The following is a 15,985-nucleotide window of genomic DNA, read 5'->3' as shown; positions in this document are numbered from 1 at the left end:
ATCCGTCCATCCATCCCTCCCTCCATCTGTCTATCCTTCCATCCCTCCCTCCCCCCATTTATCTGTCCATCCCTCCATCCCTCCCTCCCTTGTTGTCAACACACCCTGACCACCTCTGGCATCCCCAACAGCTCACTCCCCCAGAGGCAGGGGTGGGAGACCGAGTGGACAACCAGAGCCCCCATCCCAAATCCACCACCTCCACCCACGCGGGGCCCATCCCACCAGGATGAGGAGCCCCTCAGGTCCTCCACAGGCAGCTGGATCCCACCCCAGCATGCACAGGCTGGGAGCAGCTTGCTGGGCTGGGCTCCCTCACAATGGGGCTGATTCCTCCCTGGCTGATGAATGCCCCATCATCAATAGGCTCTGATTAACCGCGCCGCGCTGGGAGCGCTGGGAGCGCAGCGCTTGCCGCTGTGGAGAGGGATAATGGTCCAGCAGCTGCCATCGAGTGTGTTCAGAGGGAGAGGGATGAGCTCTGCCAGGTGCCTGGCTCGGGGCTCGTGCCAGACGCGCCCGCAGCGCCGGAGGAAAGGGCTCCGGTCGCCGGCTCACCGCCAGCTCGCTCCCGTTAGCAGCTCCGGGGAGGGGGCTGAAGGAAGCAGAGACAGGACCAGCATCCCAATGGGAATGTGGGGTGTAGAGACCCAGGAAGGACACACAGCAACACCAACCAGCACCCATCCTCACACATGGAACTGTCCCAGCCAAGAGGCACGGCGCCGCGTCAGCACCCGCCCCGTAGGGCTCCAGGTGTCCCTGAGCATCAGCTCCTCATGACACCCAAACCCTGGGAGCAAAAATCCCCCTTGGAGCCAGCACAGAATAGAGAAATAATGAATCTACCTGGTGTCTATGGCCAGAGGAGGCACAGGTAGGGGCAGGAGAGCTGTATGGGCTGGAAAGGGTGAATGTTTTATAGAGGTTCCTGTATAACCCCCCCCAGAGTGTCCAACTCCTATAAAATATATCAAACCAGACTCTCTCAAATCCCCAACCCCCCCAGATTTAAACAGCTATAAATATTTACACACATTTGGGTACGTGGAGCAGTGCTGAGCCCTCCCCTGCACAGGCAGGACAGCAGAGAAGGCAACGCAGCAGGGATGCTCGGCGAGTTGCCATGGAAATGTGGGAGCCTTGGGATGCAGCTGAGCATCGGCGAGGGCTACAGGGGGCTGGGATGGGGTGGGCAGCTCCTGGGGCTCCTGATCTCCTCCTTCCTGGCTCCTTTTTTGGGATGGGAACAGGGAGAAGGGGATTTCCAAGCAGAGGGTGCGAAAGGACCCCTGGAAGTGCCCAAATCCTGGAGCCACAGCCCATCACCTGTCCAGGCACCGTGAAGCCAAGGAGGGGAAAGCACAGCCCAAGGCACCAGAGTTTCCTGGAGCAGAAACAGCCAAGAGAAACTTCCCCCCACTCCAAGCTGGGGGTTCAAACAGCTCCTCTGCATTGACCTTCCTGTGGAGGGGGGGGGGGGGGTCCCACACCCCCACCCTCCAAAACCAACAGATGCCATCGCATCCCCCTGCTCCAGCACGATTTTGTGCTGAAATATAGAAGGGAAAGAAAAGAACTACCCCCTCCCCACCCCCTTCCAGTGCTGGCTGTGTCCCTCCCAAACCATGTGTCCCCCCCTCAGACCCCGCACCCCGTCCGGCTCAGTCCCGCACCGCAGAGCCACAGCAGCCCATCCCAGGCCACGGTAGGGAGGGATGGCATTAATTTAAGCTGGGGGGTGCCTAAAACTAATTAACAGGCAGGTTCATTCCAGCAGAGCGGAGCATTCCGGCCTCACCGTCCTCTCCCGCAGCGGCGTGCGCGGCGCTCGCTCGCCCGGCCCCGTAACGAACCGCGGCGCGGGAGGAGGAGAACTGGGCAAATTAGATCCAGTTGATGATCCAATTAAGGATCTGTTTGCAGAGCTATTGGACGTAAGAGACGGTCCCTGGGCAGCTGCCAGGCTGAGAGGCAGCGTACACGCAACGGCCCTGCGGGGAGCGAGGGGGCTGGGGAAGCGCGTCTGGCTCCGGCGCCGCACCACGGCGCAAGAGCTACATCTAGAGGTCCAGGCACCTCCCAAACCTGGCAAGGAGGTTCCAAACGAGGGGTATCACTCCTTCCTTGAGTATCTGCCACACCAGTGATGCCCAGCCTCTCCCCCCTGTGTCAGAGCATCACCACTGGCTGTACGTGGGCATCGTCCCGCCGGCGACGCGCTCGGCCCAAGGGCTTTGGGGGGGTGGGGTCTGGGAGTTAACCTTGGCCTCCCCCCCAAAAGTCAGGGCAAGAGGGGAAAAAGGGTTTGATGGCAGGAGAGAGCAAAGCAGCAGCCTGGAAATGAGGGATTAGTGAGGAAACTCGGTGTGAATGTTAATGGGATGCCAAGCGCCGCGTGCCGGAGGGAGGAGCCGGCTCCCAACCTGCAGCGCTGACAACCCTGGGGAGAGAAGGAGCCAGAGGATCAGGGAATTGAGGAGCAGGGATTAGGTGGAGCCCAGATAATAATTGCATTCCCCAGCAGAGCCTCAGAGAGCAGCTTTGCTTCCTGACAGGTAGGAACAGCAGCGCTAATTAAACCCCCTCCGGGCACGTCCGTGTGTCCTTCCAGATCTCAGTGCCCGGTGTCTGCGGAACTGTCACGTATCCTGTAGCCTGACCATGGACTAGAACACTCAGGGATGCTCTGGGATGCTGCTGCCAGGCAGCAGAGACACCAGAGCTACCCTCAGTGTGATTCCAGGGCCAAGGGATCAGCAGGGATTCATCCAGAGCGAAGGGAGAGGGAACCCCCCAAAGCTCCCGAGGCACAGAGGGACCTGGGGGGTCTGTGCAGACCCCGGCAGCAGGACAGACCCAGAGCCACTCAGCGGCTGCTGCTCCATCTGTCACCCCCCCCTCCTCATGCTGCTATTTCCCTGAGCAGCCAGGGGATCATTTCTGGTTCATTCCCCAGAAAACACCATGTTGGGGAAAGCTGTGTCGCTCCCAACAGACCCCTGGATCCTGCCCCCCGCGCGGGAGCAGCACCAGCACCTCAGCCCAGCCAGACCCTTGGGTTGGATCCCACTGAGGGGGTCCCTCTGCTCCCTGGGAGCGGGGTGTCGCTGCACCCCCAACCCCAGGCCAAGAGCTCAGGGCCCAGCTTTAATAAGTTTGGGTGTTCTGAGAGAAGCACCAAGCTCCCTGCAGGCAACAGGGGGGAGGAAGGATGGAGCCCAGAGCTCTGGAGATGTTTCACTGGAGAGGGCTTTATTTTCTGCTCAGGAGAACTGGGACTATACAGCTGGTTTGCAGGGGATTGAAGCTGGGACTGTGTCACCCCCATCCCCTCCCACCCCCCTCCCCGTGTTTATTCCGCTACACAGAAGCGATGCGGCGCGACCGGGAGACGACGACGGACACTGTTCAACCACGAGCGGCTCCAGGGGAGCTGAGGGGAAGGGAAACCAGAGCAGCCATCTGGCTACGGACCCAAGAGCCCGTGCCACAGCCTGGCCCACCCCCCACAGCCCCACCGCGGCGAGGTCGGCAGCCTACGTACCCCCCCGGCCCTTCCTGAGGGGCAGCTGCTGGCGGGTGGCCTCTGCCCCTCACCAGGGGAACCCAGGGGTATCTTCCAGGTGGGAGACCCAAACCCAGGTGTATCTTCCAGGTGGGAGACTCAAACCCAGGGGCGTCTTCCAGGTGGGAGACCCAAACCCAGGGGTGTCTTCCAGGTGAGAGATCCAAACCCAGGGGTGTCTTCCAGGTGGGAGATCCAAACCCAGGGGTATCTTCCAGGTGGGAGACCCAAACCCAGGGGTGTCTTCCAGGTGGGAGACCCAAACCCAGGGGTGTCTTCCAGGTGGGAGACTCAAACCCAGGGGTATTTTCCAGGTGGGAGACCCAAACCCAGGGGTATCTTCCAGGTGGGAGACCCACAGCGCCGGTGTGAGCGGAGCGAGACGGCGGGAGGAGCCGCGTCGCAGGGACGCGACGGAGGGACGGACGGACGCGCAGGAGGAGGGACGGGCTGAGCCCTGAGCTAAGCTGGCTCATGGCTTGAGGTCTTCAGGTGGATCTAGGAGCAGCTTTGCTAAGTCAGTCCTACATCCCAGCAGCCTGGGCTGCAGAGCAAAGGCGGCTCGGCGGGGGCGCAGAGGCATGCAGGGGGGGTCGGGTGTCAGAGCTCAGGCGTCACCGGCGCCGCAATAAATACTCCGTGTCCCTAGGAGGGAGGAGGTGGGGAGGCCAAAAGGTCACCTTGGGCACTGGCAGCTCCTTGGCCTGGGAGATGAAACAGAGATTTGGGGTTCTCTCTCCGCTAAGGAACGGTGCCCCGGGGGCTTCGCGCTCCCCCCACGTCTCTGGAGGTTGGGAGAGACGGCGCTGGGTGCCGCAGCCGTGAAATGAGGAGGTGAAAAATGAGCTCTTGGGTTTCTGTGTGGGCTGGGGTTGTCTTCAACTGGCCGTGGAGTTGGTCTGGGAGAGTGCAAGGTTGGGAGCTGCTTTACCTTCCTTCCTTCCTTCCTTCCCCTCGCCCGCTCCTGGCCCCAAGGCAACGTCACTCCGTGCGCAGGATGATGTGGATCCCTGACTCCGTGAAGACCGGCCCGCTCATCTCCCCGGCCCTCAGCGCGAACGAGGCGTCTTCGAAGGGCTTCTGCATCTGACCTGGGGAGAGCGGAGATGGGGAGCTCAGCCCGGCTCAGTCACCTCTAGGCAGAGCTTCCTGGGCTTGAGCCTCGGGTGAGTGAGCCCCCAGACAAAGAGCAGAGCCCCCAGACAGCAGAGACCCCAGACAAACAGCAGAGACCCCAGACAAACAGCAGAGACCCCCAGACACACAGCAGAGCCCCCAGACAAACAGCAGAGCCCCCCCAGACACACAGCAGAGCCCCCCCAGACACACAGCAGAGCCCCCCCAGACACACAGCAGAGCCCCCCAGACAAACAGCAGAGACCCCCAGACACACAGCAGAGCCCCCCCAGACAAACAGCAGAGCCCCCCAGACAAACAGCAGAGACCGCCCAGACAAACAGCAGAGACCCCAGACACACAGCACAGCCCCCCAGACACACAGCACAGGCCCCAGACAAACAGCAGAGACCCCAGACACACAGCAGAGACCCCCCCCCAGACAAACAGCAGAGCCCCCAAACAGCAGAGACCCCCAGACAAACAGCAGAGCCCCCCAGACAAACAGCAGAGACTCCAGACAGCAGAGACCCCAAACAGCAGAGCCCCCCAGACAAACAGCAGAGACTCCAGACAGCAGAGACCCCAAACAGCAGAGCCCCCCAGACAAACAGCAGAGACTCCAGACAGCAGAGACCCCAAACAGCAGAGCCCCCCAGACAAACAGCAGAGACCCCAGACAAACAGCAGAGACCCCAAACAGCAGAGCCCCCCAGACAAACAGCAGAGACCCCAGACACACAGCAGAGACCCCCAGACACACAGCAGAGACCCCCAGACACACAGCAGAGACCCCAGACACACAGCAGAGACCCCCAGACACACAGCAGAGACCCCCAGACACACAGCAGAGACCCCCAGACAAACAGCAGAGACCCCAGACACACAGCAGAGCCCCCCAGACACACAGCAGAGACCCCCAGACAAACAGCAGAGCCCCCCAGACACACAGCAGAGCCCCCCAGACACACAGCAGAGCCCCCCAGACACACAGCAGAGACCCCCAGACACACAGCAGAGCCCCCCCAGACAAACAGCAGAGCCCCCCAGACAAACAGCAGAGACCGCCCAGACAAACAGCAGAGACCCCAGACACACAGCACAGCCCCCCAGACACACAGCACAGGCCCCAGACAAACAGCAGAGACCCCAGACACACAGCAGAGACCCCCCCCCAGACAAACAGCAGAGCCCCCAAACAGCAGAGACCCCCAGACAAACAGCAGAGCCCCCCAGACAAACAGCAGAGACTCCAGACAGCAGAGACCCCAAACAGCAGAGCCCCCCAGACAAACAGCAGAGACTCCAGACAGCAGAGACCCCAAACAGCAGAGCCCCCCAGACAAACAGCAGAGACTCCAGACAGCAGAGACCCCAAACAGCAGAGCCCCCCAGACAAACAGCAGAGACCCCAGACAAACAGCAGAGACCCCAAACAGCAGAGCCCCCCAGACAAACAGCAGAGACCCCAGACACACAGCAGAGACCCCCAGACACACAGCAGAGACCCCCAGACACACAGCAGAGACCCCAGACACACAGCAGAGACCCCCAGACACACAGCAGAGACCCCCAGACACACAGCAGAGACCCCCAGACAAACAGCAGAGACCCCAGACACACAGCAGAGCCCCCCAGACACACAGCAGAGACCCCCAGACAAACAGCAGAGCCCCCCAGACACACAGCAGAGCCCCCCAGACACACAGCAGAGCCCCCCAGACACACAGCAGAGACCCCAGATAAGGACTCATGAAGGTGGGGGGGGGGGATTTGCTTTGCTTTCATCTCCTCCCAGCTGATTCCAAAGGGCCCCTCACACAGGCACCTCCAGAGACTTTGCCAGGAGAGGTGTTCCAAACCCGGCGTCACTTCACCCTCATCACCTCAAGTCTTTCCTGGTTATTTCCCACCTGGACCTGAAGCTTTAAGCTCAGGAGGAGGGAAGAGCCACCCTGCCCCACCACAGCCACCTTCCCTGAGCAGAGGGAAGGGGCTCCGGGGAGGGAAGTGGGAATGGTTGAAGAGCTTCACCCCCCCCCAGAGCAGCCCAGCTCTCACCAGTTCTGTTTTGGGGAGCTGGGGTGTGTGTGGGGGGGTGTGTGTGTGGTTTGGGCACCCTGTGAGGTTTCAATGCCATCTAGTGGAAAGCGGCTTCGGCAACAGCTCTGCCAAACCCCAACCACCAGACCCAGCCCTAAGAGAGGAGCAGGAACCACACAGGGTGTTTGGGGGGAGCTACAGCCAAGCCACGACCCTCAGCTCAGCTCCACCTCGCTGTTCGGCTCTCCCATCCCAAGGATTCCTCCTCCCACGCTGGGAATCTCACTGGGAGAAGCACCCAGGAGGCTGTTGGCTGCTGCTGCCTCACGGTGCTGATCCGTAACCCTGTCACCATCCCTCTCCTTTGGGTCACTCTCCTTCCCACAGCTGGCTCAGGGTGTTGCCACTGGAGAGCAGAGTCGTTTGGCTGCCGTGCCAAAGCTCCCCCCCTGCTCCCTCCCTCCCTCCCAGCTCCTTACTGGATCTGCACTGGGAGCAGCTGGAAAAGCCTTTTCCAGAGGGAAAAGCCGATCTCACAGCATCTTCTCCCAGCCCTGAGCAACGCCCGGGTTCTGCCCTGAGCAGTTCAGCTTCCAGGCATCCAGCAGCGTCACCGCTGCCCAGCGGGCTGCCCGCCACACACACCAACTGCCTGGTGGGTTCCCACCATCCCGCCAAGATCGGCACCGCGATCCCAGCCTGGCACCGCGATCCCAGCCTGGCACCGCGATCCCAGCCCGGCACTGCGATCCGGCACCGTGATCCAGCACTGCAGTCCCAATCCAGCACCGTGATCCCAGCCCAGCACCGCGATCCCAGCCCGGCACCGCGATCCGGCACTGCGAACCCAGCCTGGTACTATGATCTGAGCCTGGCACTGCGATCCTGATCCGGCACCGCGATCTGGCACCGTGATCCCAGCCTGGCACCGCGATCTGGCACCGCGATCCCAGCCTGGCACCACGATCTGGCACCACGATCCCAGCCCAGCACCACGATCTGGCACCGCGATCTCAGCCCAGCACTGCGATCCCAGCCCAGCACAACGATCCGGCACCGCGATCCCAGCCTGGCACCATGATCCGGCACTGCGATCCAAGCCCGGCACCGCGATCCGGCACTGCGAACCCAGCCTGGTACTATGATCTGAGCCTGGCACCGCGATCCGGCACCACAATCCCAGCCCGGCGCCACAATCCCAGCCCGGCACCGCGATCCCAATCTGGCACCACGATCCGGCACCACGATCCCAGCCTGGTACTATGATCTGAGCCCGGCACCGCGATCCCGATCCAGCACCGCGATCTGGCGCCGCGATCCCAGCCTGGTACTATGATCTGAGCCCGGCACCGCGATCCCGATCCGGCACCGCGATCCGGTGCTGCGATCCTAGCCCAGCACCACGATTTGAGCCCAGCACTGCGATCCCGATCCGGCACCGCAATCCAGCACTGCGATCCCAGCCCAGCACCATGACCTGAGCTTGGCACTGCTATCTGGCACCATGATCCCAGCCCAGCACCGCGACCCCGGCCCGGCACCGCGATCGGCGCTCCTGGGGCTGCACTGGACTCACCTCTCCCGAAGGCGCCCAGGTCGCCGCCCGCTTTGGCCGAGCTGCAGTCGCTGAACTGGGAAGCCAGAGACTCAAAATCCTCTTCCCCTGATTTGATCTTCTGGATGTAACCTGCGAGCACAGGGGATGGTCAGGCTGGGGAGGGAGGAAGGGGAGGCCTCAACCCCCCTCACGCACACACAGCCCTCAACCCCCCTCGCGCTCGCACAGGCCTCAACCCGCTCACACAGACCAGGCCTCAACCCCCCTCACGCACGCACAGGCCTCAACCCCCCTCACAGGCCTCAACCCCCCTCACGCACACACAGGCCTCAACCCCCCTCACGCACACACAGGCCTCAACCCCCCCTCACGCACACCAGGCCTCAACCCCCCTCACGCACACCAGGCCTCAACCCCCCTCACGCACACCAGGCCTCAACCCCCCTCACGCACACACAGGCCTCAACCCCCCTCACGCACACACAGGCCTCAACCCGCTCACACAGACCAGGCCTCAACCCCCCTCACGCACGCACAGGCCTCAACCCCCCTCACAGGCCTCAACCCCCCTCACGCACACCAGGCCTCAACCCCCCTCACGCACACACAGGCCTCAACCCCCCTCACGCACACACAGGCCTCAACCCCCCTCACGCACACCAGGCCTCAACCCCCCTCATGCACACACAGGCCTCAAACCCCCTCACACACACACAGGCCTCAACCCCCCTCACGCACACACAGGCCTCAACCCACTCACACAGACCAGGCCTCAACCCCCCCCACACAGACCAGGCCTCAACCCCCCTCACACAGACCAGGCCTCAACCCCCCTCACGCACACACAGGCCTCAACCCCCCTCACGCACACACAGGCCTCAACCCCCCTCACGCACACACAGGCCTCAACCCGCTCACACAGACCAGGCCTCAACCCCCCTCACACACACACAGGCCTCAAACCCCCTCACACACACACAGGCCTCAACCCCCCCTCACGCTCACACAGGCCTCAACCCCCCTCACACACACACAGGCCTCAACCCCCCCTCACGCTCACACAGGCCTCAACCCCCCCTCACGCTCACAAAGGCCTCAACCCCCCCTCACGCTCACACAGGCCTCAACCCCCCTCACACAGATCTCCAGCCCAGGGGCACAGGCCCCTTTATCCCCCCCTCATCTCACCTTCTCAGCCCCCCAGCCCGAAGGAAATGATCCCCTGGTGAAACTCCCCACCCCTGGGTGTTCATTTAACACCCTCCCACCACGTCCCAGGAGGTGGCAAACAGGGTGCCAGGTGCCTCAGGGCTCTGAGCTGCTCAGCAGAGGCATTTCCCCTCCCTGGGCTCACCCAGAAGGGAATCTTTACGTGTTCTGGTGGGTGGGATGGAGGGGGCAGCCAAAACATCCTCCCTATCCCCCCCTTTCCTACATCTCTGTAAGAGATGAGACAGTCCTGGTACCTTGGGCTGTATCTGTGCTCAGAGATACAGGAAATACAACCCCCCTGAAGAGCTCTGAATTGGGGGGGAGATGAAAACTACCCCCAGCCCCCCCAAATTCCTTATCTGAAAAGCAAGAGCTCTGAGCTCCCTTCCCTGAGATCAGAACCTCGGCATCGGTTCAGTTCCATGGCCAGAGCTGGGAGGAGGAGGAGGAGGGAAGAGGAGGTGGGGAAGACAAGACAGACAGACACCTAGGCTGCAGCAAGGATTTAGGGTGCTCCTCTGCAAGCTCTCACTTCCAGACTGGCTCAGGAGCCAGACCTCTGTGGGGGAAGCCCAACCTGATCAGCTCACACAAGGTCACTTGCCTCCCCCTTTCTATTAATTAACATTAAGAGGTTAATTAGAGCTCTGCTGTTAGGAGCCAAGTGCCATGAAACACACAGAAATGTTTCCAGAGCATCTGGGGGGGGGGGGGGGCTGGAAAGGGTTTTATTTCCCATGTGAACACAGACCAGAGGGGGAGGCAGCAGGACAGGCCCCATCCTCACACTATCCCGCTTCTCCCAGAGGAAAATCCTCCTCCAACCTCCTCAGCTCAACCCACCTCTGGCTTCCACACACTCCCAACACATCGAGCTGCTGCCTGGGGGGGTTGATCCCAGCTTTAAAACAGCTTCTCCCCTCTGAGAACACCACATCCCCCCCCCCCCACCTCACTCTCTGTCTCCCTGGGGGGTTTACTTGCCGTTTATCAGCTCCAAGGCCTCATCTTTGGTCCGTGTGATCTTCTCCTGCCTCCAGGACGAGGGTCTCCTGGACTGGTTGTGCTTCACCAGGAGGTGTGAGCACCTCACCTTGCTGGGCTCAGCCTGCCCGTTCCTGGCGCCGCCGCTGGGCCGCTCCCACTGGCTGGCGTTGGTGATGTGGTTGAAGTAGTAAACACGGCCTGGGGGGGCAACCAGAGGGCTGGTTAAGAGACCAACACCCTCCCCCTCCAAGCCAAACCCCACCCTGAACCAGATCCCAGTGGATCCCAGAACTGGCTGCTGGAGGCCAGAGGAAGGGAAGCTGTGGGGAAGCCGTTGGTGGCTGCTCCTGTCCCCATGTGTCACCCACTCTCCCAGCCCTGGGACAAAGGGGAATAAGGTGGCTCCAGTCATCTTCCCCCCCCATCCTGCCCAGCTGTGGGGGAAGTGTCTGCCAGGCCTGGCTTCTTGTCATGGGGCTTCTCCTGGTGTCTGGCTCCCAGGTGCTGCTTTAACCCCTGGCACAGCCACAGGCCCAGCTCCAGACCCGTCCCCAGACTCAGACCTGGCCCCAAGCCCAGGCCCAGGCCCAGCCACAGGCCCAGGCCCAGCTCCAGACCATCCCCAGGCCCAGCCCCAGCCCCAGGCCCCATCCCCAGGCCCATCCCCAGCTCCAGCCCCCAGCCCAGCTCCAGCCCCCGGCCCCAGCCCCAGCTCCAGCCCTGTCCCATCCCCAGCCCCGGCCCAGCCCCAGCTCCAGGTCCAGCTCAGCCCCAGCTCCGGCCCCAGCCCCAGGTCCAGCTCCATGCCCAGCTCACCCACAGCCCCAGGCCCAGCCCCATCCCCAGGCCCATCCCCAGCTCCAGCCCCCGGCCCAGCCCCAGCTCCAGATCCAGCTCAGCCCCAGCCCCAGCTCCAGCTCCAGCCTCGGCCCCATCCTCAGGCCCAGGACCAGCCCCAGCTCCAGCCCATCCCCAGCCCCAGGCCCAGGCCCAACCCCATCCCCATCCCCAGCTCCAGCCCATCCCCAGGCCCAGCTCCAGCCCCGGCCCATCCCCATCCCCAGCTCCAGGCCCAGCTCCAGCTCCAGATCCAGCTCAGCCCCAGCCCCAGCTCCATGCCCAGCTCATCCACAGCCCCAGGCCCAGCTCCAGCTCCAGCCTTGGCCCCATCCTCAGGCCCAGGCCCAGCCCCAGCTCCCACCCAGCCCCAGGCCCAGGCCCAGGCCCAACCCCATCCCCATCCCCATCTCCAGCCCATCCCCAGGCCCAGCTCCAGCCCATCCCCAGGCCCAGCTCCAGCCCCGGCCCATCCCCATCCCCAGCTCCAGGCCCCAGCCCCAGCTCCAGCCTCAGGCCCAGCTCCAGCTCAGCCCCAGCTCCGGCCCCAGTCCCAGGTCCAGCTCCACGCCCAGCTCATCCACAGCCCCAGGCCCAGCTCCAGCCCCGGCCCCATCCCCAGGCCCAGCCCCAGCTCCAGCCCATCCCCAGCCCCAGGCCCAACCCCATCCCCATTCCCAGGCCCAGCTCCAGCTCCAGCCCCAGCTCCAGCCCATCCCCAGCCCCAGCTCCAGCTCCATCCCCAGGCCCAGCTCCAGCTCCATCCCCAGGCCCAGGCCCAGCCCAACCCCATCCCCATCCCCATCTCCAGCCCATCCCCAGGCCCAGGTCCATCCCCATCCCCATCCCCATCCCCAGGCTCAGGCTCAGGCCCAGGTCCAGCCCCATCCCCAGGCCCCGCCAGGCCCCCAGCCCCGTGCCTCAGCGAGCCCGGGGTGCCGCCCGCAGGCCCGTACCGGAGCTGCGGCTCATGCGCTTCTCCCAGCCCGCGGGCAGCTTCTCCTCCTCCGCCATCTTCCCTCGGCTGCGCCGCCCGGCCCGGCCCCGCCGGCGCGGGGAGGGGCGGGACCCACCCGACCCCGTTCTCTCTTCCCATTGGCTCCGAGGGAAGCAGCGCCCTCCTCCTTCCGCGCTATCATTGGTGGGGAAAGCACCGCGTCCCGCCCCCCTACCCTTTCTGGCGTTTTCATTGGCTAGAAGGGGGGAAACCGCAGCGAGCTCGGAACCGGACGGTGGCCGCGGGTGGTCAAACGCCGCCGCAGCGCGAAGCGAAGAGGGCGGCGCGTCCCCAGCTCCAGCCCCGCCGGCTCCCGGTGCCCCGTTGCCGCCCCCGGTGCCCCGTTGCCGCCCCGTTCCGCCCCCGACACACACACGCAGCAACCAGAGACTCGGGAAACACCTTTATTATAAACCTCTGCGGCGTTTCGGGGCAGCTACGGGGGGTTCAGGGTCATAACGGGGCTGGAACGGGGGGAAACGGGGGGGGAACGGGGATGGGGGGGGTCCCACGGAAGGGAGAGAGCCCCGGGGAGGGGGCGGCGGCTGCTACTGGTAGTAGAGCTCCAGGTTCATCCCGTCATGGATCTCGTCTGGAGGGCGGAGTTAAGGAGAAGGTGGGGACCGATGGATGGGGGGGGAGGGGGGAAGGTGTTGGGGGGGAGGGGTCTGCCCGTTAACACCGTGAAACACCCGCCCGGAGAAGGATACAGTCGCCCAGCGTGACGTGATCCTTGAAGATGGTGTACCTGCGGGGCCGGGAAGCGGGGTCAGGGGGTGGGTTTGGGCCCGGTCCCATCCCCGGTCCCGGTCCCGCCCCCGGTCCGGCCCCGCCCCCAACTCACCATTTCTTCAGCACGATTTTATCCCAGCGCGTCCCGGTCTGCGCCGCGATCAGCTTCTTCAGGTCGCGGATGGAATCCTCGGTGCTGGCGGGGCCGTTAAGGAACGCAGAGGAACCGGGAAGACCCCTCGGGGAGCGCCCTACCCGCCCGGCCCGGCCCCCGGCCCCAGTCCCCGCTGCCCAGCCCGTCCCCGGTTCTGGTCTCGGCCCCCGGCTCCTGGTCCCGGGCCCCGCCGCCCGCCCCAGCCCACGGCCCGGACCCGGACCTGGTCCCGGCCCCCGCCGCCCGTCCCCGGCCCACGGCCCGTCCCCTGGTCCCGGTCCCGGCTCCCGCCGCCCGCCCCGGCCCACGGTCCCCGGCCCGTCCCCTGGTCCCGGCCCCGGACTTGGTCCCGGTCCTCGGTCCCGGCCCTGGTCCCGGCCCTCACCGCCCGGACCCGGCCCCGCCGCCTGCCCCGGCCCACGGCCCGTCCCCTGATCCCGGGCCCCCGGCCCGGTCCCGGCCCTGGTCCCGGCCCCCACCGCCCATGCATCGGCCCACGGCTCGGCCCCGGCCCTGGTCCCGGCCCACGGCCCCGGTCCTGGTCCCGGTTCCCTGATCCCGGCCCCCGGTCCTGGTCACGGCGCCCGGCCCCCGGCCCGGCCCTGGTACCGGTCCTCGGTTCCGGCCCCTACCGCCCATCCTCGGCCCCCGGTCCGGTCCTCGGTTCCGGCCCCCGCCGCCCGTCCCCGTCCCGGTCCCGGTCCCTACCGCCCATCCCCGGCCCCCGGTCCGGTCCTCGGTCCCCGCCGCCCGGTCCCGGACCTGGTCCCGGCCCCCGGTCCCGGCCCACGCCGCCCGGTCCCGGCCCCGCCGCCCAGTCCCGGCCCACGGCCCGTCCCCTGGTCCCGGTCCCGGCCCCCACCGCCCGTCCCCGGCCCCGCCGCCTGCCCCGGCCCACGGCCCGTCCCCTGATCCCGGGCCCCGGTCCCGGACCTGGTCCCAGCCCCCACCTCCCACCCCGTCCCCGTCCCCCGGCCCGTCCCCTGATCCTGGTCCCGGCCCACGGCCCGGCCCTGGTCTCGGGTCCCGGTCCTGGTTACGGCCCCCACCGCCCGTCCTCGTCCTCCGTCCCGGCCCTGATCTCGGCCCCCGGCCTGTCCCCTGATCCCGGTCCCCGGTCCCGGCCCCCGTGTCCCGGCCCCCGGCCCGGCCTCCGCCGCCCGGCCCCGGCCCCGGCCCCGTCCCGGGGATACTTGCATTTCACCCGCACCTTCTTCCCCAGCCGGTCGTTACAAACCACCTCGATCATCGCTGCGTGAGGAGGAGACACGCGAACGGCCGCTCCCCGGGCGGCCCCGACCCGAACCCGACCGGACCGGACCCCACCGAGCGCCGCCTCAGCCCCGCCGGAACAGGAAGCGCCGGAAGCGGAAGTGACGTCTGTAGCGCGCCGGGCTGGGAAACGGCGCGGGCAAGATGGCGGCGGGGATGGAGCCGGAGCCGCCCGGGATGGGGCCGGAGCCGCCGGGGATGGAGCTGGAGCCGCCGGCGCTGCCCGATTCGGTGTTGCTGAAGGTTCTGGCGCTGCTGCCGTTACGGGACCGGCTGAGAGCGACCAGGTGGGACCCGCCGGGGCCTGGGCCGGGCGCTCCCCCCCCCACCCCATCCCCCCCCAGGGTCTCTGATCGCCCCTTTCCCCCCCCCCCGTCCCTCTCCCCCGTCCCCGTCCCCTCAGGGTCTGTCGGCGATGGCGGCGGTTGGCGCTGGACGGGACGGTCTGGAGACACGTGGATCTGAGCCCGCACCGGGTATGGTACAGACACACTCCCCCCCCCCCAACCTCCCCCCCCCAGGGCCCCCGCAGCGGGGGGGGGCAGGTCAGGGCGGGAGGGGGGCGGGGAGGGATGGGGGGGTTGGAGGGGGCGGGGGGGGAAGGGGCGGGGGGAGTAGGGACGGGGGGTGTGGGGGGGAGGAATGGGGGGGTGTAGGGACGGGGTAGGGACGGGGGGGCGGTGTGAGGGGGTGGGAAGGGGGGGATGGGGAGGCGGTGTGGTGGGGGTAGGGACGGGGTGTGTGTGTGGGGGGGTAGGGACAGGGTGGGGGTGTGAGGGGGCAGGGGGAGTAGGGATGGGGGGTAGGGATAGGGGAGGTGTGAGGGGGTGGGGGGGAAGGGGCGGGGGGATGAGGAGGTAGGGGGAGGGTAGGGATAGGGTGGGGTGTGAGGGGGTGGGGGGTAGGGATGGGGGGGGTTGAGAGGGCGAGGGGGTAGGGACAGGGTGGGGGGGAGGGGGCAGGGGGGGTAGGGATGGGGGGGACTAGGGACAGGGGAGGGGGGTGAGGGGGCGGGGGAAGGGACAGGGGGGTGGGTAGGGATGGGGGGGTGTGGGGGCAGGGGTGGGGGTAGGGACGGGGGGGAGGGGTGAGGGGATGGGGGAGGGGTTTAGGGACAGGGTGGGGGTGTGAGGGGGCGGGTGGGAGGGTAGGGACAGGGGGTGGGTGGGTGAGGGGGTGGGTATAGGGATGGGGGGGAGGTGGGGGGGGAAGGGGTGGGGGGGTGTAGGGACGGGGTGTGGAGAGGGGGGGGGGTTTAGGGACAGGGTGTGGGGTGTGAGGGGCAGGGGAGGGTTTAGGGACAGGGTGGGGGTGTGAGGGGGCGGGGGGGGTTTAGGGACAGGGTGGGGGTGTGAGGGGGCGGGGGGGGGTTTAGGGACAGGGTGGGGGTGTGAGGGGGCGGGGGGGGGTTTAGGGACAGGGTGGGGGTGTGAGGGGGCGGGGGGGTTTTAGGGGACAGGGTGGGGGGCAGGGGGTAGGGGCAGGTGGGAGGGTAGGGACAGGGTGGGG

General features: G+C 65.9%; 2 protein-coding genes across 2 annotated transcripts; both read right to left on the bottom strand.

Annotated features, from left to right (window-relative positions):
* Positions 1-3,304: 3,304 nt before the first annotated feature.
* Positions 3,305-12,371, bottom strand: PIN1 (peptidylprolyl cis/trans isomerase, NIMA-interacting 1). Its single transcript, XM_084277838.1, has 4 exons — positions 12,278-12,371; positions 10,482-10,682; positions 8,304-8,414; positions 3,305-4,659 (listed from the first exon to the last, which is right to left on the bottom strand). Exons 1-4 carry the CDS (start codon positions 12,333-12,335, stop codon positions 4,550-4,552), a joined length of 480 nt encoding a protein of 159 aa, XP_084133964.1. The 5' UTR covers positions 12,336-12,371; the 3' UTR covers positions 3,305-4,549.
* A 337-nt stretch (positions 12,372-12,708) lies between these two features.
* UBL5 (ubiquitin like 5) lies at positions 12,709-14,569 on the bottom strand. Its single transcript, XM_084277844.1, has 4 exons — positions 14,398-14,569; positions 13,163-13,246; positions 13,029-13,066; positions 12,709-12,910 (listed from the first exon to the last, which is right to left on the bottom strand). The coding sequence occupies exons 1-4, from the start codon at positions 14,451-14,453 to the stop codon at positions 12,867-12,869; spliced, it is 222 nt and encodes a 73-aa protein (XP_084133970.1). The 5' UTR covers positions 14,454-14,569; the 3' UTR covers positions 12,709-12,866.
* Between the last annotated feature and the right edge of the window lie 1,416 nt (positions 14,570-15,985).

This window comes from Gallinula chloropus, assembly GCF_964237585.1.
Source record: "Gallinula chloropus genome assembly, chromosome: 36".
In the NCBI taxonomy this organism is placed as follows: Eukaryota; Metazoa; Chordata; class Aves; order Gruiformes; family Rallidae; genus Gallinula; species Gallinula chloropus.
Note: the sequence above shows the minus strand (reverse complement) of the source record. Positions and strands in the feature narration are given on the sequence as shown.